This window comes from Macrotis lagotis, chromosome 3 (genome assembly GCF_037893015.1).
Source record: "Macrotis lagotis isolate mMagLag1 chromosome 3, bilby.v1.9.chrom.fasta, whole genome shotgun sequence".
Taxonomy (NCBI): Eukaryota; Metazoa; Chordata; class Mammalia; order Peramelemorphia; family Peramelidae; genus Macrotis; species Macrotis lagotis.
This window is the reverse complement of record NC_133660.1, coordinates 251642295-251668258: the sequence shown is the minus strand read 5'-3', so window position 1 is coordinate 251668258 and position 25964 is coordinate 251642295. Positions and strand designations below refer to the sequence as shown.

Genomic DNA, 25964 nt, shown 5'->3' with positions numbered 1-25964 from the left:
GGGCAAATTTCTGACCTGAATGACTGCCAGCAACAAAATGGCTAAGCTCACCCACAGATGTAGGTCACCAACACCAATAAAAGCCATCTTATACAGCGACGCCCTTGGCACTGGTGTTCCTATTTTAAGCCCCTCACTGTCCATGCCCTCAAGCCCTCCTGTCCAAGGTGCCAGTCCTCCCGCATTGCAGTAGGAACTGAGGCTACAAAGATGGAATCGAAACCAGTTCTTCCCTCAGTTCCTTTCTCTCAAAGCTTGAAAAGGCTGATTAGCTGACCTCTCCTTGAAGGTCCCCCCCATCTAGGATCCCATATGTGATGGGAAGTTAATGGAGTTTAATGATAACTAATATTTACATAGCATTTTAAGATTTGCAAATCTCTTTACATATCTCATTTGATGTTCACAACAATTCTGTTCTATTATTATTTCTATTTTATGCATGAGAAAACTAAGGCTGAGAGGTTAGTTGATTTGTCCAGGGTCTCAAAAATTAATAAATACCTGAGACAGATCTCAACTTGGGCCTCACTGACTCCTAGACCTAAACTGTACAAAATCTAGCCACTTCATTTAAGGATAAAAATGTCAGGAGAACACCAAATGGAAAAAAAATGGTAATACTATATGAAGATTTTAATCCCTGAGGAAAACAGAATTACTCTATTTGGATACTAACATTATAGTCCTTGGAATACTTCTTAAGGTGAATGAAATAAAAGAATTATATTTCTATCTAAGTGGGGGGAAAAGTGAGTTGAGATTCATGGTATTAGAGAGGAAAGTCAGCTTTTTTAAAAAAAAGTTTTATTGAAATCTTAAAATTTGTTCTCAACAAAAATTTCTCCAATTTTTTCTACACACACACACACACACACACACACACACACACATATCCCAGTTGGTACTGTTAGGACAATAGACATTGGATGCAACTCTTGTCACCCAGAATCCTGCCTCTCTCCTGAGAGGAAAGAGAGGTGCTCATAATCATCTGCCCCTCCTTGATTCTTCTATATATCTCTTTTGTCCTCTAAAGGCTGCCCACAGTAGGTGCTTCCACCTTTGATCAGATCACTTCTTAACCCTTACGAGCTGGCCTCTCCACCTCATTCCACCAAACTGCTTTCTCTCATGACTTCTCCACCATCACCCAATGGCTTTTTCTCTGTCTTCATTCTCTTTGATCCCTCTGCAGCAGCCCTTGACACTGCTGATCACCCTCTTAACACTGTTCTCTCTGGACTTTCAGGGCATCCCTCTTTTCTGGTTCTCTATCTAATCCTCCCACTTAGACTCCTTTGCTGGGTCTTCTCCCAGATCATGCCCTCTAAGCAGAGGTGTTCTCAAGGTTCTGTCCTGGGCCTTCTCTTCTATGTACTACTTTTTTTGCAGCCTCATTAGCTCCCATGGATTTAATTACTCTCTGTTGATGATTCTCAAATTGACCTATTTTGCCCTAACCTCTCTGTTGACTACCAATCTCTAATCTTTAACTGCCTTTCAGACATTATCTTCAAAATAGAACTCATCTTTCCTTCTTATCTCTCCCCCCCTCCCCATTTTCCCTTTTACCATAGAGGGCAACATCCTCTTCCTTGTCCCTCAGGTTCACACCTCAATACCATCCTAGATTCCTCACTATCTCTCACCTCCCGTTTCCAAGTTGTTGTCAAGGTCTATCAACTTCCCCCTTTGCATCATCTCTTGAAATTGCTCCCTTCTCTCCTCTAACACTGCCAACCCTCTAGTATAGACCCTCATCACCTCTTGCCTGGACTAATGAAATAGCTGCTGGTGGGTTAGTCTTCCTCAAATCTCTCCCCATGCCAGTCCATCCTCCTTTCAACCACTAAAGTGATTTTCCTAAAGCCCAGGTTCTTGACCATGGCACCCCACCTATTCAATAAAATCCAATGGCTCTCAGTCACCTCCAAAACCACAAATAAAATCCTCCGTTTAGGAAGATTTTTTATAAAGTAGCCTCCCTCCTTCCCTGCTCTCTTTCTTAGTCTTTTTACATCTTACCTTCCCCCATATATTCTTTGATCCAGCAACAATGACTTCCTTTCTTTTCCACAAACAAGATATCCCTCTTATCCTCTCTTGAGAGGAAAGAGAGGTTCTCATAATCATCTGTCCCCCTTGATTCTTCTCTATCTCTCTTCTGTCCTCTAAAGGCTGCCCACAGTAGGTGCTTCCACCTTCACTCACTTCTTAACTCTTACAAACTGGCCTCTCCACGTCCTTCCTCCATTCTTTGGCTATAGCCCTATCTAGGATGCTTTCCCTCTTCGTCTCATCCTATGGGCTTCCTTCCAACTAAAATCCCATCTTCTACAGGAAGCCATTTCCAAGTCCTCTTAGCTCTATTACCTTCCCTGTTTTAAGTATTTCCTATAGCTTGTTTGTACATACTTGTTTGTTGTCTCCCCCTTTAGACTGTGCAAGTTGGAACTGTGCCCAACAGTTATAAAATTGCATATCCTTTAATTAAGTAATACCTTTTCTGGGTATATATCCCTACAAAGTGGGAGGAGGATGGAAATATTTGTACAAATATTTGTACAAAAATATTTCTAGCAGCTCTTTTTGGGGTGGCTAAGAATTTGAAATCAAAGAACTAGAAATCATCAATCGGGGAATGGCTAAACACACTGTGGATATGAGTTTGATAGAGTATTACTGTGCTATGGGAAATGACAAAGCAGGATTGTTTCAGAAAAACTTGGAAAAACTTACATAAACCAATAAAAAGTGAAGTGAACAGAACCAGGTGACTGTTGGACACAAGTAACGCAATATTGTACAATGAAGAACCATGAATGACTTTGCTATTCTCAGCAATACAACAATCCAGGACAATCCCAAAGAACTAAAGTTGAAGCATACCATCTGCCTCTAGAGAAAGAAGTGACTGAATTGTGCTTTCATTTTCATTCTTTATTCAAATCTTCTCTTACAAAATGACTAATATTTAAGTGTTTTACAAGACTGTGTATGTATAACCTATTGATTGCCTATCATCTCAGGGAGGGAAGTGGAGAGAAGGGATGGAATATGGAACTCAAAATTTCAAAAAATGACAAAAAAGTTGTTTCAATATGTAATTATTGAGGAAATAAAATATATTTAAAATAATGCCTTTAAAACAAACCTTTTCAACACTACAGAGGACTTTTTGTTGAATTCAATTCTAAGGATAAAGGACTCCTTCACTCACACCATAGATAAGGGCAAGGGTCTGAATGAAGACCATCTTCTACTCCTTCCTCTCATCAGGCTGTAGAGGCCCTTTGGTTTGTGTAGAGAGTGAAGCCACTAGGATGCAAGAGCCCAGTTATCCCATCTGGATCCTGTAGCCTGCCAATCCTGAAAACGGGGATACTCTGGGGAGCACAGATCCTGGGGCTAAAGCCCAGCAGAAGGATGGACTGCCTGCCTTGGACCTGATCTTGGTGAGAATAATGCTATGAAAGAGGAGACCAAATTGTGAATTTTTCACCCAATATGAAAAATTAGGCTTCTGAGGTATTAGGGAAATATGGGGTGTTTGTTCTTGCTATATCTTTTAAGTAAATAATAGTACTAATGGCTAACATTTATATAATGCTTCATATGTGTCTGACCGGGACAAACACTTTATAATTATTATCTAATGTGATCCTTCTAATACTCTTTGTCCCCATTTTACTGATGAGAAAACTGAAGCTAACAGGGAAAAGTGATTTGCTCAAGGTCCCAGTGCTAGGGATGCCTGAGGCTAGATTCGAATTGAAGTCTCCCTGACTCAACGAAGTGTCCTCCACAAATCACTATCAAGTGTTTAGGAATGGAGGGGAATGTAAGAAGTAGGGGCTCCAAAAGTGACAAAGAGCACAGACTCCCTAACCCCTCCAGGGCACTTGAGAATCCTGAGAGGTAGAAAATGTAAGGATCTGGCTGGGAGAGAGGAAGATCTGATCAAACTCCCTTTACACAAGAACACATAAAACTAAATACAGAGGATACAAAGAAAAACAATTATTTTGAAAGTCATTTTCTCAGTCAACTTCACAGATTCCTGACCTAACTCTGCAGACCCCAGGTTCTTCTTTAAAAAAAAACAACTTTATTTAAGGCAATGGGGTTAAAGTGACTTGCCCAGGTTCACATATCTAGGTAATTATTAAGTGTGTGAGGCTGCATTTGAACTCAGGTCCTCCCAGACTCCAGGGCTGGTGCTCTATCCACTGCTCCACCTAGCTGCCCCAAGTTCTTAACCTGAATTTATCCTAACCCCTTAATTTTACAGATGAGAAAACTGAGCCCCAAAGAGGTAAATAGTCAGAGGTCATGCAACTAGTTAGTGATAGAATCAGGACTTGAGCCCATCTCATGAATCTCATCCCAGGCCCTTTTCTACAATACCAGGCCATTTCCCCTTATACAGGTGAAGAAAGAAGTAGAGTTGGTGACACTCAAGGAAAGTCAGCTCAACAGCAAACTTCCCACATGAATTTTATGAGAATGATATATTCTAGATGATCAGGAAATGCTGTTGGGCAATCCATATGATACCATAATCTTATTGAACTGATTGGCAAAATCTGGAACAAATTTTGGTTGACATTAAAGTTTATTGGTTCCACCCTCACCCCATACTCTTATACTAAAAATACAAAATAAATTAATTGCCTTCAGGCCACTACAGCTACTCAAAAAGTTCTGTGGACGATTATCACTCACTCTATTGGTCAGCATCAAACATAAAATGAACTGATTAATAATAGTTCTATGTTTAGCATGGTTATACATGTATAGCCTGCATTAGATTGCTTTCTGTCAAGGGGAGGGGAGAAGGAAGGGAAGGAGGGAGAAAACTGTAAAACTCAAAACCTTGCAAAAAAATGATTGTTGAAAACAACCACTGTATGTAAAAGGGGAAAATAATTAAAATATTTAACTATTAATAAAATAAAATGAATAATAATAATAACAAAATTCCCTCAAACTTTTGCCTGGGTAAATAATACCTTTGACTACCTGGTTTGTAACGGAAAAGTATATTGCCAGGAGACCTGGGTATGAATCTAGACTCTGCTACCTGTAACAATGGGATCTTAGATCTCAGGTGAGCCAACCACAATTATCAATCAGTCAATAAACTGACTGATTAAAATCCAAATCTCTTTATTCCTTCTCCAAGCTTTTCTCCCTGACTTACTAGATCATTATAATCTTCTTAAGGTAGAAAATCACATCATCCTCCCTGACTTCTAGGATCCCTTCCAGATTCTTACAGAGTTAAAATTATGCTTCTGAATCTATGACCTAGGTCTCTGCCACATTAGCCATTTGATCCTAAATCTTGGTGTCATTTATTAATGATCATCTGAATGAATTACCCCTATTTCCTTATACTGGATCAGAACCCTGACTCAGTTAAAAAACCATCCATTAATAGGTAGCTAGGTGGAGAAACCTATAGAGTACCAACCCTGGAGTCAGGAGGACCTGAGTTCAAATCCAGCCCCAGACACTTAATAATTAGCTAACTGTGTGACTTTGGGTGAGTCATTTAACCCCATTGCCTTGCCAAAAAAAAAAAAATCCTCCATCCATTAAGCAACTACTGTGTTCCAAATACTTAAAGAGGCAAAAGACAGTTCCTGCCCTCAAGGAGATTTTGCTCTAACATTACAAGGACAAGGTGAAGATGAAAGTCTCATTTTTGAGCAAAATTTTTGATGTGTGATTTTTACAGTGATTCTTATATATACCAAAGATTCTGAGAAAACTGGGAATCAGAGAGAATATCCCATATCAACTCTTGGTTAAAGAACCGTGGATCTAGTGGGTGCCTAATGACAGTGGCCATCGGGGCTGTTTCAGAGGCCGACAGCACCTAAAGTGCTTCAGGAGTGTGAAATGAGAATTCGGCATTAATCGCTGGTCAAAGAAGGAAGCTTCAAGACCCTATGGTGCAGTAGGCACAAAACCCCTCCACCCAAGCAGCAGGCTTACCTTGTCCCCAAGATCTCCATCTCTCCCACTCTGGGGTGGTAATTCAGGTCCTCACCCTCTTTCAGCTGAAGGTACCTTTTAATGCCTCTTGTCCTGGGAGAGTTGAGTTTTGTGTGTTTGTGCTAGCTAGGGTGCAAAAATTCTTAATTACCATTCTAGTACTTAATAAAAAGAAATGTGTTGGATTCGGTTTAGAGAAAAAAGTGTTATCTGTGGAGGCAAAAGTTAGCCCATCACTAACATTTGAAAAAGGAAGTTTGTGCAGAGACAGTGATGTGGCTTAGTGGCAGATTTCTGGGCATGGCGTCTCAAAGAATCAAGTGCAAAATCTTGCCTCACTCAGGTCTATGACCTGGACAAGTCATTTGTGTAAAGTGGAAATAATAACAGCACCTTCCCTTAGAGTCTTTCCTAGGATCGAGGGGCCAAATGCTTATTCATCTCCCCTTACCCACTTTTTTTTTTTAATCCTAGGATGCAGGGGCATCCACAACTTAAACATTTCCTTCATGAAAGGCAGTGTGGAGTCATTGAGAAAGCACAAGATTCAGCTTGGGAAGACCCAGGTCTGATGAAGGCTCTGCAGGCGGCTGGAGGGTGTCAACAGAGACCCCACTGGGGATGCTCTTGGGACTGGAAAGTGCAAGGTCCCAAGCTGGACCGCTCTGACTCTGCAGCTCATTGTCCCACTGGATGGGACTTGGAGGAACTTTTTATAAAAAAGACATTAGCCTGTATGTCACCAGAGACACTGCCTCTGCCTGGAGGACAGATAGGCCTCCTCTTCCTCTCTCTGGGTCTTCCCCCCATCTCTGCCTCTCTCCCCCCATCTCTCTGTCTTTCTGTCTCTCTCTTCCCCTTCTATTCCCGTCTCTCTCTCTTCCTCCCCCTCTTTTTCTATCTTTTTTCTCTTCTGCCTCTTTCCCTCCTCCCACTTTCTCTCTTCCTCCCATCTTTTTCTCTTTTGTCTCTTCCTGTCTCTCCATCTTTTTTTCTATCCTCTCTTCCCCTTCTACTCGTTTGTCTTTCTCTTCCTCCCCGTTTTTCTCTTTTCTCTCTTCTACTTCTCTTCCCTTCCTCCCCCTCTTCCTCCCCCATTTTTTCTTTTGTCTCTTCCTGTCTCTCCATCTGTCTTTTCTTTTTCTATCCTGTCTTTCTTTCTCTTCCTTTGTCTCTTCCCTCTCTTTCTCTTCCTCCCTCTATTTCTTTTGTCTCTTCCTCTCTCCATCTGTCCTTTCTCTTCTTCTATCCTTTCTCTTCGTCTCTTCCCTCTTTCTTTGTGTCTCTTCCTTTTTCTCTTTTGTCTCTTCCTCTCTCTCCATCTCTTTTCTTTTTCTATCCTTTCTTTCTCTTCCTTCATCTCTTCCCTCTTTCTCTTTGTGTCTCTCTTCCTTTTTCTTTTGTCTCTTCCTCTCTCCATCTCTTTTCTCTTTTTCTATCCTTTCTCTTCCTTTGTCTCTTCCCTTTCTCTTTGTGTCTCTCTTCCTCTTTTTCTCTTGTCTCTTCCTCTCTCCATCTCTTTTCTCTTTTTCTATCCTTTCTCTTCCTTTGTCTCTTCCCTTTCTCTTTGTGTCTCTCTTCCTCTTTTTCTCTTTTGTCTCTTCCTCTCTCCATCTCTTTTCTTTTTCTATCCTTTCTCTTCCTTTGTCTCTTCCCTTTCTCTGTGTCTCTCTTCCTCCCTTTTTCTCTTTTGTCTCTTCCTCTCCATCTGTCTGTTCTTTTTCTATCCTGTCTTTCTTTCTCTTCCTTTGTCTCTTCCCTCTTTCTCTTTGTCTCTCTTCCTCCCTTTTTCTCTTTTCTCTTCCTGTCTCTCCATCTGTCTTTTCTCTTTTTCTATCCTTTGTTCCTCTTCCTTTGTCTCTTCCCTTTCTTTGTCTCTTCCTACCTTTTTTCTCTTGTCTCTTCCTCTCTCCATCTGTCTTTTCTCTTTTTTCTATCCTGTCTTTCTCTTCGTCTCTTCCCTCTTTCTCTTTGTGTCTCTTCCTCTTTTTCTCTTCCTCTCTCCATCTGTCTTTCTCTTTTTCTATCCTGTCCTTCTTTCTCTTCCTTTGTTTCTTCCCTCTCTTTGTCTCTTCCTCCCTTTCTCTTTGTCTCTTCCTCTCTCCATGTGTCTTTTCTCTTTTTCTATCTTGTCTTTCTTTCTCTTCCTTTGTCTCTTCCCTCTTTCTCTTTGTCTCTCTTCCTCCCTTTTTCTCTTTTCTCTTCCTGTCTCTCCATGTCTTTTCTTTTTCTATCCTTTCTTCCTCTTCCTTTGTCTCTTCCCTTTCTTTGTCTCTCTTCCTACCTTTTTTCTCTTGTCTCTTCCTCTCTCTCCATCTGTCTTTTCTCTTTTTTCTATCCTGTCTTTCTCTTCGTCTCTTCCCTCTTTCTGTGTCTCTTCCTCTTTTTCTCTTCCTCTCTCCATCTGTCTTTTCTCTTTTTCTATCCTGTCCTTCTTTCCCTTCCTTTGTTTCTTCCCTCTTTCTCTGTCTCTCTTCCTCCCTTTCTCTTTTGTCTCTTCCTCTCTCCATGTGTCTTTTCTCTTTTTCTATCTTGTCTTTCTCTTCCTTTCTCTTCCCTCTTTCTCTTTGTGTCTCTCTTCCTCCCCTTTTCTTTTGTCTCTTCCTGTCTCTCCATATGTCTTTTCTCTTTTTCTATCCTTTCTTTTTTTCTCTTCCCTTTCTTTCTCCCTCTATTTTTGTCTCTTCCTCTCTCCATCTTTTTTTCTATCCTTTCTCTTCGTCTCTTCCCTCTTTCTCTTTGTGTCTTTTCCTCTTTTTCTCTTGTCTCTTCCTCTCTCCATCTATCTTTTCTTTTTCTATCCCTTCTTTCTCTTCCTTTGTCTCTTCTCTCTTTCTCTTCGTGTCTCTCTTCCTCTTTTGTCTCTTCCTGTCTCTCCATCTGTCTGTTCTTTTTCTATCCTTTCTATCCTTTCTTTCTCTTCCTTTGTCTCTTCCCTTTTTTCCTCTCTCCATCTGTCTTTTCTCTTTTTCTATCCTGTCTTTCTCTTCGTCTCTTCCCTCTTTCTCTTTGTCTCTCTCCATCTGTCTTTTCTCTTTTTCTATCCTTTCTCTTCCTTTGTCTTTTCCTCTTTTTCTCTTGTCTCTTCCTCTCTCCATCTATCTTTTCTTTTTCTATCCCTTCTTTCTCTTCCTTTGTCTCTTCTCTCTTTCTCTTCGTGTCTCTCTTCCTCTTTTGTCTCTTCCTGTCTCTCCATCTGTCTGTTCTTTTTCTATCCTTTCTATCCTTTCTTTCTCTTCCTTTGTCTCTTCCCTTTTTTCCTCTCTCCATCTGTCTTTTCTCTTTTTCTATCCTGTCTTTCTCTTCGTCTCTTCCCTCTTTCTCTTTGTCTCTCTCCATCTGTCTTTTCTCTTTTTCTATCCTTTCTCTTCCTTTGTCTCTTCCCTCTTTCTCTTTGTGTCTCTTCCTCTTTTTCTCTTGTCTCTTCCTCTCTCCATCTATCTTTTCTTTTTCTATCCCTTCTTTCTCTTCCTTTGTCTCCTCTCTTTCTCTTCGTGTCTCTCTTCCTCTTTTGTCTCTTCCTGTCTCTCCATCTGTCTGTTCTTTTTCTATCCTTTCTTTCTCTTCCTTTGTCTCTTCCCTCTTTCTTCCTCTTCCTCTCTCCATCTGTCTTTTCTCTTTTTCTATCCTGTCTTTCTCTTCGTCTCTTCTCTCTTTCTCTTTGTCTCTCTCCATCTGTCTTTTCTCTTTTTCTAGCCTTTCTTTCTCTTCCCCCCCCCCCTCCGTCGCGCCGCGGGGCGTCGGGCCGGGCTTCGCGCCGCGGGGCGTCGGGCCGGGCTTCGCGCCGCGGGGCGTCGGGCCGGGCTTCGCGCCGCGGGGCGTCGGGCCGGGCCGGGCTTCGCGGCTCCCGCCTCCGCGCCGCCCGCCTCCGCGCCGCGCTACTTGTGCCGCGCGTGCCTGCGTCACACGTGACGCCCGCGGCGCGCAGCTCAGCCCCGCCCCCGGCGCGCAGCTCAGCCCCGCCCCCGGAGGAGTTACAAAGTTCTCCGTCCGGACGGAGCCACGGGCCGCCCCACTAGTTCCAGCGCACGAGCGCTCGTTGCGGCCGCCCCAGGAGCGCCCCGGGAGCAGGGCGGTGTGCGCAACCTCCCTGGACGGAGGGGCGGGAGGGCCTGGCCGGGGTCGCAAGGCCGGGATCCACGGGCTCTCTCGCCGGTAAAGGCGCCTCCGAATCCATCTCCCTCCTCAGACCCCAAGATCGGGGGGGGGGGGGGGGGGGGGGGCGGCGGGGAAGCAGCCGGCAAGAAGGGGAAGAGCAAGACTGCGCACGCGCACGGCCCTCCGCGCCGGCCTCGGCGAGCCCCAGCCCCGCCCTCCCTGGAGATCTCGCGACACTTCCTACCGCCTTCTCCTGTCGCGTTCGCCAGGGCCCCGCCCTCGGAGACCGGGCCGGCCGCGAGCCCGTCGTCGCTCATCATTTCCCGTCGGGCCGCGCGCGGGGGGAGAAGATGGCGGCGCTGGGGGAGCCTGTGAGGCTGGAGCGGGGTGAGCGCCGTGGCCGCGGGGAGGACTCGGGGCTGGAGGGGGGCGGGGAGGGCAGCGTCCCTTCCCCGAAGAGGGGCCGCGGCGGGGTCCGGGCGGGAGGCAGGGCGGCCCCGCCGGGGCCCGGGCGGCGGGGCGGGGGCGGGGGGCGGGAGCGAGGCCCGTCCGGCCCGCGGCCTCGCCCGCGCTGGGCCCCGCGCCGAGGCGCGCGCACACACGCACGCGCACGCAGGCGCCCCGGCCCGGGGGCGCGCCCCCTCCGCTCACGCGCGGCGGGGGCGCGCCCCTGCGGGAGGGGGGTCGGGCCGCGCGGCCTCCCCGGGCCTCAGTGTCCTGAAGTGTAGAATGGGGGTGAGGTGGCGCCGGGCCCGCGGGTGCCCAGGCCGTGCCCGCACCTCCGCGCACACGCACGCGCCCGCGCAGGTGGGCAGACGTTGGGGTGACACGACTCGGCCGAAGCCGCGCGGGGTGCCGCCGGGCCCCCCACCCTTTTTCCACCGGTCCAGTAAATCGCACTGAACCGGAGCTCAGTCCGAATTCGAGACTGAGCCCCGCGGCGGCTGGGTGGTGCAGGGGGTAGAGCGCGGCCCTGGAGTCGGGAGGCCCTGGGTTCAAGTCCGGCCTCCGACACCTAATAATGACCTAGCCGTGTGGCCTTGGGCAAGACACTTAACCCCGTTTGCCTTGCAAAAAAAAAAACCCTAATAAAAAAAAACTGAGTACCTGCGTGGCCCGGGCAAGTTACTTGATCTCTGCCTCCTTCGGTTTCCTCACCTGTGAAATACTTCCCATACTTGTTACAGGGATCAAAGGAGATAGTGCTTTTAAAGTGTTTTGCAAACCATAAACATGCTCTTTTTATAAATGCTTGCCATTCTTTGTAAGTGACTGGACCAGGATTTGGAGACATTAAAACTTGCCTTTTCTTATACCTCCCCCAGCTTCATTACAGACATTCTTTCATGTACATACAGATATATACATATATACACATGTATAGATACACACACATATGCACACAAACACTTCAGCTCCCTCCCCAACACACACACAGCTCTATTAATACCTGCTGAATATAAACTACCCTTTGTGTATGTGAACACTTTCTTCCTTTTAATCACATATATGTAATCCACATACATTATCCATTTTTACACAGTCTAGTTACTCACACAACAGAGCCCCTCTAATAAATCATACAAAACGAGTAGACATTACCTAATTTACCCAGCCAGATGCATTTCTCCCAGGCGTGCAAATTCACATCTCAACAGCTACCCAAACCCCACACAGTTCACAAAGAATAGCTTTTATAAATAAGGGGGTCAGTGATTGCCTGGCCTAGAAGGGGGGAATCATAGGGTTCTAGGAAAAGGCAGGTGTTATTTTCTTAAACTCTCTGAGTGTTCTTAACATTGAAGGACCATTGATGGGTGAATAAAGACGCATGACTCATAGGAGCTGGGGGCAGCGTTAAGTTCTTGAGGAGCAAAGACCAGCTTCCTTGTTTCTTTATTTTTATTGTTTCCACGCCGCCTAGCTATAGTTGGTTAATGACTTCCATACTGCCCAGGAGAAAATTGTTTGTTGCTTGGGACTAGGTGAAAAATAACATTTAAATAAATTTAATTTCTCCCTGCTTGTATAGTATTAGAAGGTTTTATAATTTTCTCCCCTAGAAAATCCTTAAATCTTTTTATATCAAACAGAACTTTCTTAACACATATAGACAAAATTCTGGGTTCATCTGTTTTTAGAGTACATTATTAATATCAAAAATAGCAAAAATGCAGAAATTAACATTTTTGTAATCATTTTGCTCTTTCCTCCTCTCATTCTTGTACTCATCATTTGGGTGCTTCACTAGAGACTAAAGAGAGGTCTATCCCACCCATCCCTATTCCATAGCTAGCCTATTAATTAAAGTATCAATTTTTCCAAGAGACTTAATGTTCTTAGAAAGTTAGCTTAAAACACAAGGCTGTAAAATCCCCCTTCTTTGCTACCAAACTGCTATGCTGTATGCTAGGGAGCAATTCTGTTCAGTGTCAAATAGAAGTAGGTGGTTTTTTTTTTTCTTAAAAGCTAGTTTTAGAATTCTTGCATGCTGACAATGAGTGTTCTTTTGTATTTTTAAGTACTGGATAGAATAATTGCATGTAGCATCACCTCTAACATCTATTTTTGGGAATGATGACTTTACTATTTCAGTTTTGTCACTGTTCCTTTGTTTCAAATGATAGTCAAATGGTAAAAGCTATAATTGATTGAATTATTAGTGATAGTGATTTATCGTGAGAAAGAAATCAAATTATGGTAAATGCTTATCTGGCATTTTATTTAAATCTAATTCTTTTAACAGCCCATCTAGAATATAGTGTTAACTGATGTTCATAATGATGACTTGAGTCCTTCAGTAGTTTGAAACTCATTCTGAATCATCAAAACACATTCAGTTCTGCAAATTAGTACATGGTCAAATCATGTTCACTGTAGTTTTAGTGGAATATATTTTAGTATTTATAATAAAGTATAATACATTTATAATACATAGTTATAACAAATATGTTATCTCTTAACTACAGTTCTTGAATATCCAGAAATCCCCATTTATCAGTCATCCTGGATAATAGTTTATTGCTAAGAAAATTAGCATGAAAGGGGTCTTACGGCCATTAAATTTCATTAGTATAAAAATTCAGTTTTTAATCCTCTAAAGTTGAGGTGCAAAATTCTGATCTGAAATACAAAAATCTTTTTGTCTCTAACAGTTTTATAGAATGTGTACATGGCTACATTCCAGCTGGGAACACAAAGAAATCCTTGCTAATCCGATAAAGGAAATCCCCAGTAGAAAAGGGAACCAAGTAATAGCAAATTCATGGCTTAGAATCATAGAATTATAGATGTTGAGCTGGAAGGGACCAAGACCATGTAATCCAACCGACACCCCCCCCCCCCAATAAGCAAGTATTTAAGACTGGAGAGCTGGTGCCCATTGTCCCCCAGGTGGCAAATAACTGTCAGGATTCATGGTGAAACCTTCTGACTCCAAATGGGTGAAGGGCCCACTCCCTCACCTGTGAGGGGAAATGCCTTTGGACCTCGCTTAGCCTAATAGCAGAAGGCACACTAGGTTTAATGGACATTGCTCATCTCTGCTTGATGAAATTTAGATGGAGAACTATCCAAGTAGAGGTGAAAGAATCAGAGGTATTCCTGTTTAGCTCATTAAACATTTAAAATGTTAAGATGCACTTAAACACATTTCCATTGGGGCTGCTTCCATTTATGCCAAATAGAATGTAGATATAAGCAGCCTCATAACCTTTTCCACTTGCCTCAGGTGGTTTTCCAAGTGAAGTCATGTGGGTCAGTCAATGCAAATTCACCATCATTTTGGTCAAATAAGTCAGAAAACTTGTTCCACTGATGTATCTTTTTGAATGCCACTTGCACCACATATATATACACCTGAAAAGTAATTTTTGTTTGCTTTCTAATTCTGCAATGTGTATGGGTGTCTGGTCTGTTAATAATAGACATAGAATCAGTGCTAACTTCGTTGTTGAAAAAAGATATTTGTTCCTGATATACTGTAAGGGTTTTTCAAATATTGATGTAGTTATATATTTACTAGTCCCTACTAGTAGATATAGATAGACACACACACACACACACACACACACACACACACACACACACAAACACTTTTCTTTTGAAAACTGTAGTTAAATACTTTTACTGGGTTGCTATTTTCCTTTATTTTTTCAATTGAAAACATTTATTTTCTTTCCTTCCCCCACCCAACCTGGGGGGGAGCAAAGAGAAATCTTTGTAATAGATATACATAGTCATGCAAAACCATGTCCAAAAATGTGTCTTATTCAACTTTTAGTCCATCACTTATTTGTCAGGAACTGGATGCATACAATCCATCATCTGTCCACTAAAATCATGGTTGATTCATTGTATTCTTGAGTTAGCTGGTCTTTAAAAATTGTTTGTTTTAGTAGTGCTGTTACTATATAAATTCTAGTTCTGCTAACTTTATGTTTTGCTATTAATATAATTTTTTCTAGATTTCTATGAAATTGTTCTCTTTTATTTTCCACAGTACATTGTAATTTGTTCAGCCCTTCCTCCATTGATGGATGCTACCTTAGTTTTCAGTTCTTTGCCACCATAGAAGAGCAGCTGTAAATATTTTTGTACATATAGGATCTTTTACTCTATCTTCAATCTCTTTGGGGGATAGGTCTAATAGTGGTAACTGTAGGGCAAAAAGTTTGCACAGTTTAATAACTTTTAAGACATAATTCAGAATTGGCTTTTCAGAAGAGCTGCCCTAGTTTATAGCTCTGTCGATAAATAGCAGATCAGTGTACTGGTTTTTTTCACAGCCCTTCCAATATTTCTCGTTTTTCTTTTTTTTGGCCACTTGGCCAATATGATAGGTATGACATAAGTTAATTTGAATTTCTCCAATTAGTAGAGTTGAAGCATTTTTTTATGACATCTTTTCATAGATAATTTAAATTTTCTCTCTTGCTAACTGCCTTTTCATATAATTTGACCATTTATCAGCCGGGGAACGACCTATTCTTATAAATTTGAATTGGTTATTTCTCTGTGTGGAAAATGAGACCTTTATCAGAGAAACTTAATACAAAAGTTTTTTCCTTAGTTACCAATTTCCCTTAGAGTCTTAACTGCTTTTGATGTAATCACAATTTTCCATTTTATCTTGTCTCACTGGTGCTGTGTTCCAGGTGTTATCCTTGAGTTATCAGTTACTTGATTTTTTTTATATCAGCATTTTTTCTAGCCTTATTGGACATCTTAGAATTCCTTCTAGTTTTTATTAGTGTCCCCACTTTTTAATCTTCGAAATAGTAAGAAATACTGTAACATATAGTACTAGATTTGGAATCAGAAAGACTAGAATCCAAATTCTTTTTCCCCATACTTAGTATTTGTGAACTATGGGAAACTTCTTTAACCTCTTTGAACCTTGATGTCCATACCCATAAAATAGCTGTAATAATATATATCTCACAGCATTATTGTGAGGTTCAAATGAGTTAACGTATCGCAAAGGCTTTGCAAATGTTAAAGTGCTCTATAAATAGCCATAATTTCTGTTATATCCTAGTATGTGTACATTTAGAAAAACTATTACAAGAGTATATGCTTGTATTTGTTTTTACCTGCAGATATTTGTAGAGCAATTGAATTATTAGAAAAACTACAAAGGAGTGGGGAAGTGCCACCACAAAAACTTCAGGCTTTGCAAAGAGTCCTTCAAAGTGAATTCTGCAATGCTGTGAGAGAGGTGAGAACCTTTGTTGTCACTGATATTGAAAAACATGCTTACTATTTACTCTTGTAAGACAACATTTTCATAAGATATAAGATGCCTGACTATAGATGTAATGAGATTGCCATGTATAATTAATTGTAGTTTTTTAAAATGATGTAAAATTAAGTAAAAATTACTTCCAATGACTTTTGGTTTTCAGGTTTATGAACATGTCTATGAAACTGTGGATATCAGCAGTAGTCCTGAAGTGAGAGCTAATGCTACTGCCAAGGTAAAAGTTTTTAGATAACAAAAATGCTATATCACAAACATTAAAATGAAAAAATAATAGGACTGTAATAAAAAGGGAGGGAGAAGGTGATATGGTATACTAAGAGCTCAAAACCCTTTGATATAATTCTTCCTTCCCCCTTACTTTGTCAAAAAGATGGCCTTTCTCTTGACAAAGGCCTCTATCTGTGTTTGATCCCATTGTTTTCTCCAGAAAATTACAACCTTAATCATTCTTACCTGTCTTTTGAATATCCCCTTTTCATCTCTTCCTTACTATCTTCAGACATGCAAGCCATAGTCTCTTCTAGGTATCCCTAAAAAAAGTAAAAAACAAAAACGAAAAGACTTCCTTTAGGCCTCATCATCCCCTCAAACATTTGTTCTTTATTTCTTCCTTTCTCAGTCAAATTCCTTGAAAAAGTTGTGTATCCTTGTTGCCTCTACTTTTCTCCATTCCTTAGCTTTCTCTGATAGAGCTTTCATTCTCATCATTTTACTGAAACTGCTCTGTCTAAAGTTACCAATGATCTGTATTTGGCACTGTTGACCTCCCTTTCCTAATAGCTACTTTTTCCTCAGGAATTTAACTATTCTCTCTTGGTTTATCTCCTGTTTGACCAAGTCACTCTTTCTTAGTCTCCTTTGGTTCATCAATCCATTTAATGCCCCCTAACTGTGATTCTTCCCCAGTGTTCTATTAGAGACCTTCTCCTCCTTTTGGGTCTATTTTTCTACATTTATAGACTCTCAATAAGATTACAATGGATCTTGTGTCATCTCTATGCAGATGACTCTCAGATATGTGTGAATGTATGTGTATATGTATCTGTGTGTATGTAATCTATATGTGTGTGTGTGTGTGTATATATATATTTATATATACATATATTATATATATATACAGAGAGAGATTGATAATCACCTCTGAATTATCTAGCCCCACTTCTTTCAGCTATCTTCAGTCTTGAATCACCAGTTGTTTCTCTTCTGCATTTTAAATTAATTTTCTTGGAGATAACCTTAAATTCAGTTCATTTAAAACTGAAGTCATTACCCCCCAAACCCACCCCCCTTTCCAAAGCTTCCCTATCTTTTTCAAAGTTATCACTATCCTTCCAGCGTTCCAGGGTCATAACCTCAGCATCATCCTGTCCTCGGTCTCCCTGACCACCCTACGTAGCAGTTACCAAATCTTGTTTCTACCTTCATAACATCTCTTCATATCTGATCTCCTACTTTTCACTCTCACAGCCACTCTCACAATCTTAAATCGGGTCCTTATTATCTCACCTGGATTATTACAAGTCTTTCATCTTCTCCTCCCCACCAAGTTTTCCACAACTCTAGTACCTCCTATATACTAAACTTCCAAAATAATTTTCCTTAAGAGCAGATCTAACCACATTATTTTCCTACTTAGTTAGCTCTAGTGACTTGCTCTTCCCCTAGGATCACTTATTAACTCTTCAGCTTTTAAAATCTGGCCCCAAACTATCTTCTAACCCTATTAGATATTACTTCTCTCTTACACATTCTTTAATCCACATGCAACACAACTGACTGTGCTGTATTAGAAACAATTTTCTTCTTACCTCTTCTTATCTTTACAGTACAGTTCAGATATATCTTCATGAAATTTTTTCATACCCCCCCCCCCCAATTCCCTATTAGTGTCTTCCTAAAACACCTGATATTTAACTACTCTGTTTATATTTAAACTCAGTACTTTAAGGTCATGGCAAACTGGATTAAGTGACTTGCCCAAAGTCACAAGATTAGTGAGTGTCTGAGGCCATATTTAAAGGTAGATGAGTCTTCCTGCCCCCCAGGCCCAGCAGTGCATCTACTGTGTCATCATTAAATATTAACTAAATATTTCTAAATGTTGATTAGTCTACTATAATATCTGTCTCGACTCTCATCACTGTCCATATCCTGTGTGTTTAAATGTACAGATGTTTGTGGATGTGTGTCTGTGTTTGTAATTAAATTTCATTCTACCTCAGTTAGTACAGGTCAGCCTTTTCACATTTACTTGAAAAAGAATTGGAGTAATATTTAAAAGGACAGTAAACCTATAATTCTAGCCTTATTCTTTAGAAACATATTAACTGAAAAGATCCTTTTTTCTTTCAATTCCACAAGTTACTTAGAAATTGTGGAGTCCTGTAGCATGTAGCAAGGAAGTACTCAATGATAGTCATTTCATTTATCACTTATTTGTTATACATTGGAGATAGACAGCATAAACTCCTTCCTTTGGAAGGACTCTGTCAGATATTCAAAAAAGACCATATAGCATGGTGGAGATAACATAATTGGAATTAGAAACCTGTTTCAAGTCTCATCTTGGAAACCTATAAACTTGGTCAGGTCACTTCCTGTTTGAGCCTCACTTTGTTTCTCTGGAAGGAAAATGGTGTTAATAATTTGGAGTACTTAGCTACTCTGATTATTGGGAAGAAAGTACTTTGTAACAGTGAACTTGTAAAGGTCACCTGTAAGGTTTGCAGAGTCATCTGAGCCTAGAAAAAAAAGAGTGAGAAGAGTACTACAGATATTATCCCCATGTGAGAGGCAATGGATTATAAATCAAGAAGACTTGGCTCTCTCGGCCAGTGTTCTTTCTGTGCAATACTCTTAAGACTATAAATGGTAGTGAAGCTGTTGACCAGCAATGGTAGGAGTTTCCTCACCTAAAATTCCTTACATTGATGAAATCACAGGTTTAGTCCCCATCCCATGGCAAATAAGGAAACTAAGATTGACAGAGGTTAAATGACTTGCTCATAATCATTTATCCTCAATAGTATATGTCAGCAATAAAATTTGAACCCAGATCTTCCTGACTTAGACCCCAGGACTCTTAACTGCCACACAAATGGTAACGTTAACAATGATTGTACAACCCAAGAACCTCTAGTTTTTTTCTTTAGAGTGTATCCGCTAAACCTAGCACTTTGATTGCTTACTCTTTCCAATTTGCTAGGTGGCATGTGCTAGTTGATTTTAAACTTTGATGCAGAAGTGACTCAAAAGTTTGCTGCCCCTCATAGTTCTGTGTCTAACCAAGCTAATATTGGACCTTTAAATGTAAGTATGTGTAAGATTACAGTTTTCTTCTTTCAGGCTACTGTTGCTGCCTTTGCTGCCAGTGAAGGACATTCTCATCCTCGAGTTGTTGAATTACCAAAAACTGAAGAGGGTCTTGGATTCAATATTATGGGAGGCAAAGAGCAAAACTCTCCTATCTACATTTCTCGGATTATTCCTGGTGGTATAGCTGATAGACATGGTGGACTGAAACGTGGGGATCAACTCCTGTCTGTTAATGGAGTGGTAGGAATGATTTTCTTTATAGTTGCAATAATGTCTTGTGACCACATGAGGGTGTATGTTGATCATAGAAACTTAGAGGATTAATTTTGAGGAAAATGCAAAGAAATTTTATAGTGCTATGTAAAGATTAGAAAACAAGTGGTCCAGAGACCTTTACTTAAATAGTATAAGAGAAAACACTTGTTTCATAGTGAAAAGTAATAGTGTATTATTCTGTGAGGTTTTTGTTTTTGAATGTGTAGGACAAACATTAGACTGAACAATGTGACTTGGCCAGAAACAGAAATTATGAAGCAGATTGCCTGCTGTTCTCTGACTTAGAAAAATAATAAGTTACTTGACCATTTATATTTGGGAATTTAATATGAATGTAAAGATTGAGAATGTTGTTGAACAAAATATTTCGCCTTGATGAACATTGTAGGTAGTGAATTGACCTGAATTAATACTCTTAAAATAATGATATTGAAACTTTTAAATGTTTTAGGATTTTATAAAATTGTTTTGGAATTTCCTACTAATGGTTTTTTCTTTATTTTTTAGAGTGTAGAAGGAGAACATCATGAAAAAGCTGTGGAACTGCTGAAAGCAGCACAAGGAAAAGTAAAATTAGTTGTGCGATATACACCTAAGGTCTTAGAAGAGATGGAGTCACGGTTTGAAAAAATGAGGTCAGCAAAACGCAGGCAACAGACTTAATGTACTGTGCACACCCCTTATTAATAAGCTTTGTATTCCATTTTGCATTTAGCTAAAATTGTTTTATTTAGGACCTACTGAGGGCTGCACTGACCGGGATTGTATAAAAAGAAGTTCTCATAAAATACTCTTTACCATTTTATAAACACCTGTTTTAACATCATTTATGGTTACAGAGAAGCTATCCCTTTTTTTCTGACAAGAAAAGTAAAAGGCAATGAGGGCAATTCTGTCCAACTCTTTTTACAAACCTTTTTCAAATGCAATTTTTGTCATAAAGTTGTTATAAACTTTTAAAAATGCTTTTTAAATATTAAAATGTACTTTTACATTCATAATTTTTAAGAGCTTCATTTGACTGCTTATTTAAAAATAACAAGTCTTTGACTCTTTTTTGCTATTTTTTTAACCTGTGAAATTTCTTTATAGTTTTACAAAGAAGTGAAGCATACCATCAGAAACCATAGTTCATCACAATCTATATTACATAGTCAATACTCTATTTGATGAACACATAATTTATGTGATTTTAACTCAGTATATTTGAGGTTTTTTACCATTATTTGAGACATATGCAATGAATTATTTATTTATACTGATTTGTAAAAGCAAATTTTTTAAACTGAAACAATCATTCCTAAGACATGTTATTCTTTCATTATATTTGAATAGTGGGACAAGAGGATGTAATTTGATTGTGTTATCCCTGATTACATCTCTTTCTAACTAATTTGTACTGAACAAAATCTTAAATCTCAAAATGTAGAAACTATTTCAAACTTCATTTTTTCCATGCTTATCTTATTCTCTTTTGGTGGCATTCATTTTTATTTAGGCAAAGTATTATGTTGCAATCCTGTCATTTGTAGAGATGAGCCAGTGTTCTTAGGGGGGAGGGGAGTTGTAGGCTTAGGAAAAATAGTGATGCCAATGAGTTACATTTTTTATTGACCCAGTTTTGAATGGAATATTTTTAAGTGAAAGGAAGATAGAAATATATTCATAATGTTAGTTAATTTTTAATTAATTCATTCACAAGAAAGTGTCCAAGTGAAGATTTTTTGATCTGTCAGAGAATCAAAATGGAGTGTATAACACTAATAATGATTCACATATAATGATGAAAACTTAATAGGATACCTCATTCATTTGTCCACTGGATGTCACTGTTTCTCTGAAAGGCAGCTATAAGTACACCTTTGACCACGAGTAAGGAAATTTTCAAAGGCAGAAATTAGAATGGAGACATATTCCTCTTTAGTCAAAGAATATATTAGATTACCTGGAGGGTTTTTTCCTTCATCTAATAAATGATAGATGCTAAAAGGAAGATTTAATGTTGAATTAAGGTGAGAAAACTTTGCATAATTATCTGACCCATTGTAAAAAGTTGGCATTTTGTAATATTTCTGAAGGATTATTAGAATTAGATTAAAAGAACACTTTTTTTCCCCTGCATGTTTGTTAGCACTGAGTCTTTAAAGTTTATTCCAGTTTCCAGTGGTTTTTATAGTAAGAAGTAATAAATCACAACATTGTTATTTATCATTTAGGTATTGAGCACTGGATTGCATGGTTGAATATGTCTGTAGTCCACTACAAAATGTTTCTTGTATTGGTAAAATCATGTTGTTAAGCTGTATTTTTTTTTTCAGGAATAATTGATGTTTTAAAATATTGAGACCAAAATAGTATAGAATTATGGACATATTTTAATTTAAGTGAAAAAATATTAGAGATATTTGTTGTAGAGTTTTATATATTAAAGAGAGGTATTGGTGCAAATATAAACAATAATATTATTGTAAAACTTGTATATCTTGCATTACAGGGTAAGCATACCCTAAAGAAATCTTATTTTAGTATAACTACAGCTGCAATAGTTTTTAAGGGAGTGTCAGCATTTCATTATAAATTATGGCTTCCTGGTTCAGCATCTCAGCTGTTTCAACTCTATCAGCCAACTTAAATCTTTTTTGGTGTTGAAATTTAGTAAGTTGAGTAAGCTATTTTTTTTCTTCTACATTAATCCACAATCTGTTCTTTGTGTGGGTTGGCACCTTTTTGTAACTCTTAAAATAAAGCTTAAGAGGAGCCAAGTACAGTAGTTTCACTTGAGCTACTGCTAAGCATGAGGAGTAGTAGCATTTTGTTCTCATTAAATTCAATCTTCTCAGTGTATAATCTGAGTCTCTCAGTGGTTAGTCTTAGGTAACATCAAGTTGAAGGTATCTGGTATGAACATTTGGGAGCTTTGATCTTTGAACTCCTTGGCAAACTAAATAAACTTGTGTCACAATAAAAAAAAATATGATTGATTTTAATTCAAAAATGTTTTTTAACTCCTCAACATCTAGATGCAGGGTTATAATGCCAGGCACTAGGCAAGATAGTCCCAGCTTTCAAAGGTCATTACCCTCAAATAGGGTTTTGGGCTTCTACACAAAAAAAAAGTAAGTAAAAGGTAACTTAGTAAGTAGAGAAGGCCAGATCACTAATAAAAAGGGGAATCAGGGTAGGTGAATAAGAAAGTTGACACTTTTCTCTAAAGTTTTTAATTTATTTCCTTTTTACTCTCAAAAGGCATTAATTGGAGAGAGAGAGTAGGAACAGGCATGGCGTTTTATGGTTTTAATTTTCTCATTTTAGGGTCCTAAGTACTTGAGGACTCTTTGTAACTGGAATTTCAGAATTATTCAGTTGCTAGTAAATGTGATTATTTATCTTCAACTTGCCATTTATTTTTTAAAAATTAGTAGCAATTTTTTTGGTTAAAGTTATTTAGCAGACATTCCTTAATTGAAAGTGATTAAGACCTACCTTTTTACTAAAGCTTGCCAGTAGCAATATTAAAATTTTCAATATGCTTAAGGGTGTTTTTCTCTAAAAATGAATTCCAATAATAGCTTTATATTTTAAAAAAAATTGCTCGTTATTTGGAAGAGCAAAAAGAATGCAAGTGAGATATGTTTTTGACAATTTCAGAATTTTATATGACTTGAGTATAAACGTCATTAGTAGAAACACTATGTATTAGTCTGTGTGCAACCTGAACATCCGGATATGTTTAAAAGATACCATCATAATTTTATTTTATTCTGCAATTTTTTCAAACTAGCTTTGTTAAGATATTTTGTTTACATTTAATATTGATATTGCAGCATTTAATAGAAAAGATGGTGATAATGACATAACTAAAATAGATAATATGAGCATGACTCGGTGTGGATTCAAAAAGAATACATGTTGTGAATATTTTATAATGTGGGGAAATCATTTGAAACATCAACTACTCTTTAATAATTGTATTTCCTGAATAAATGTATGTTTATGACTTTTTCTAACTTAAACTTTATATGTTGTCTTTTATTCTGCCAAAAAAGTTTGGCAGATTACACTTTACCTTCACCAAAGATGACAAGGAGTTGATATTCAAGATAAATCTGTTCTAGAGGAACTACGTCCTCAAATACTAAAAGAATCACTCTCAGCAATGATAATTGAAGGATCCGGGAGAAGAGGAAGAGTTTTGATATTCAACAACAAATCTTAGTAGAATCTATAAACCCCAAAAAGGTTACATTCTTAATCATAGAGGAAATCTTGAAGAACTCATGAAGGTGATGGTTATTGGACTTGTAGATGCAGAAGTGGGTATGTTTAGTCTGGAGAAATATGACTTTGGTGTAATTGGTAATCATGTCCAAAGCCTCTACTCTGAGATAAGCATTGTTCTCGGCACTTTCTGGAGGGTTCCAAAAGTTGCAGGAGACAGTTCTTCAGAGCTTACAATCTAAGGGGGAAACAAAATGCAAACCAAGCAAGCTGTGCACAGGATAAATAGGAAATAATTAAGAGAGGGAAGGTACCAGAATGAAGAGGGGGTTGGAGAAAATTTCCAATAGAAGATGTTCTAATTGAGACTTAAAGGATGCCAAGGAGGTTGAGGAGCATTCCAGGAAGCATGAGGGACAGCCAAAGAGAATGCCTGGAGTTGAGAGATGGAGGGTCTGGTCTCATGGAACAGCAGGAAGGCCAGTGCCTCCAGATGGGAGAATATGTGTTGGGCAGTAAAGTATAGGAAGACTGAAAAGGTAGGAAAGGACTGAGAGGCTTTGAATGCTAAGTTGGGAGCCTGAGGGACTGGGAGGATAGTGTTGCCCTCTTCAATAATAGGGAAGGAGCAAACATTTAGAGGGAAAAGTGGAATGGGCAGCCTTGGGAAGTAGTACATCTTGACTCATTGGAGATCTTCAGGAAGAGGCATAATGACCGCTTATCTGGGATGCTGTAATGAGGATTTAAGGTATTGAGATCCTTCCCAACTCAACTGTGATTCTGGGATTGTTACAGGAATGTAATTCTGGGTTATCAAGGCCTACCAACAGAGCACAGGTTTTGGTAGGTCTTACTGAGCTTGAAAAGTTTCAGGTATGAGCCTAGGTACAAACTGTTGTCTCAGGGTCTAGTTAAGGTTGGAGCCAGCTCAAGACCCTGGGATTCATGGAAATTTTTTAGCAATAGCAGCACTTGAAGACCATTCAGTGATTGAGTAAATGTAAAAACATTGATAAAATACTTGCTTTTTGCTTAGCACTTGAGATACAAATTAAAAACAAGATAGCCCCTATTTTTAAATTGTTCACATTTTATGGGATGAAACACCACCAATGGGAGGTTTTACCTTCAGGTAATCTCAAACTTGATAATGATAAGGGGAGGGGTTCCATCTCAGATCATTTAATTCTCTTTTTAGGTTACAAGAAAATAACATTCATAGATTTTTACAAACTTTTGGGAACAAACTAAACTGAAATCGTTCCAGAACCTTTTATATTTTTTTATGAACTTAAACATTTTAATACCCACTAATTGAAAGAAATTTAAACTCAATTTTTTCCATATAAAAACATTTTTATTTCAGTTTTAATACCTTTTAATCTCCCATTAAGTGCCACTCATGCTTATTATTACATAAACATGATCCCAGGTTTTTTATTGGGGGGGGGGATTGCAAGGCAATGGGGTAAAGTGATTTGCCCAAGGTTATACAACTAGGTAATTATCCAGGCTAGTGCTCTGCCCACTGTGCCACCTAACTGCCCTGATCAGTTTTTGAAGTATCTAAGTGACACATTGGAGGGTATTCTGGACCTGAAGTCAGAAAGATCTCTAGATTCGATTCCTGCTTTAGCTGCTGAGTGATCCTGGATAAATCATTTCATCTCTGCCTCAGTTCCTTCAAAAAAATTTGAAACAAGGAGCAGTTAGGTGACATACTGATAGAGCACCAGCCCTGGACTCAAGAGGACCCGAGTTCAATTCCAGCCTCAGACATTTAATATTTAACTTAGCTCTGTGACTTTGGCAGGTCACTTAATCCTTGCAAAAAAAAAAATGAAATACAATAGCACCTGCCAGCCAGGGTGATGCTAAGACACAAATGAGATAAAACTTTTAAAATGCCTGGTACCATGCTTGATACACAAAGACCCTGTCATTGGAGCATAAATTCTGACAGGTCTTCCTGCCTAGCTGGAACAACTTCAAATACAAGCTTGGAAATGATCTGTCCTCTAAAATCAGGCTCCCAGCCATCAGAGGCATATCTCCAGAATGTTAGCCACTAGGTAGTCAAATGTTTTACCTCACAGATACTGACCCCTAAGGCATAGAGTTCTAATCCTCAGTGACTTGATTTCCTGCAAAAGTGAAGTCACAGATTCTTGGATTGTTAAAACATTTAAGAAATAGGCATTTGAATTCTTGAAGTTTGATTTAGACAAAGTTTCACAGAATCAGATTTGGAACTGAAAAGACATTTTTTTTTAAATTTAAGGCA

General features: G+C 39.3%; 1 protein-coding gene and 1 long non-coding RNA gene across 7 annotated transcripts in view; one reads left to right on the top strand and one right to left on the bottom strand.

Moving 5' to 3' along the window:
• The window catches only part of LOC141518413 (uncharacterized), a 149972-nt gene extending 139401 nt beyond the window's left edge, over positions 1 to 10571 (bottom strand). For all 6 annotated transcript variants that reach the window (XR_012477185.1, XR_012477184.1, XR_012477186.1 and 3 more), the window contains exons 1-2: positions 10349 to 10571; positions 6007 to 6132 (exon numbers count right to left, since the gene is read on the bottom strand). This is a non-coding gene — a long non-coding RNA (uncharacterized LOC141518413). The remainder of the gene's footprint in view (positions 1 to 6006; positions 6133 to 10348) is intronic.
• On the top strand, positions 10276 to 25008 carry LIN7C (lin-7 homolog C, crumbs cell polarity complex component). Its single transcript, XM_074230407.1, has 5 exons — positions 10276 to 10491; positions 15705 to 15823; positions 16011 to 16082; positions 19214 to 19423; positions 19967 to 25008. The coding sequence occupies exons 1-5, from the start codon at positions 10455 to 10457 to the stop codon at positions 20120 to 20122; spliced, it is 594 nt and encodes a 197-aa protein (XP_074086508.1). The 5' UTR covers positions 10276 to 10454; the 3' UTR covers positions 20123 to 25008.
• Positions 25009 to 25964: the final 956 nt, after the last annotated feature.

Coding starts and splice junctions, on each gene's coding strand:
- LIN7C (XM_074230407.1), top strand. CDS start 10,455: ATGGCGGCGCTGGGGGAGCCTGTGAGGCTGGAGCGGG. Junction 15,824..16,010: donor TCTGCAATGCTGTGAGAGAG/GTGAGAACCTTT, acceptor TTTGGTTTTCAG/GTTTATGAACATGTCTATGA. Junction 16,083..19,213: donor GAGCTAATGCTACTGCCAAG/GTAAAAGTTTTT, acceptor TTCTTCTTTCAG/GCTACTGTTGCTGCCTTTGC.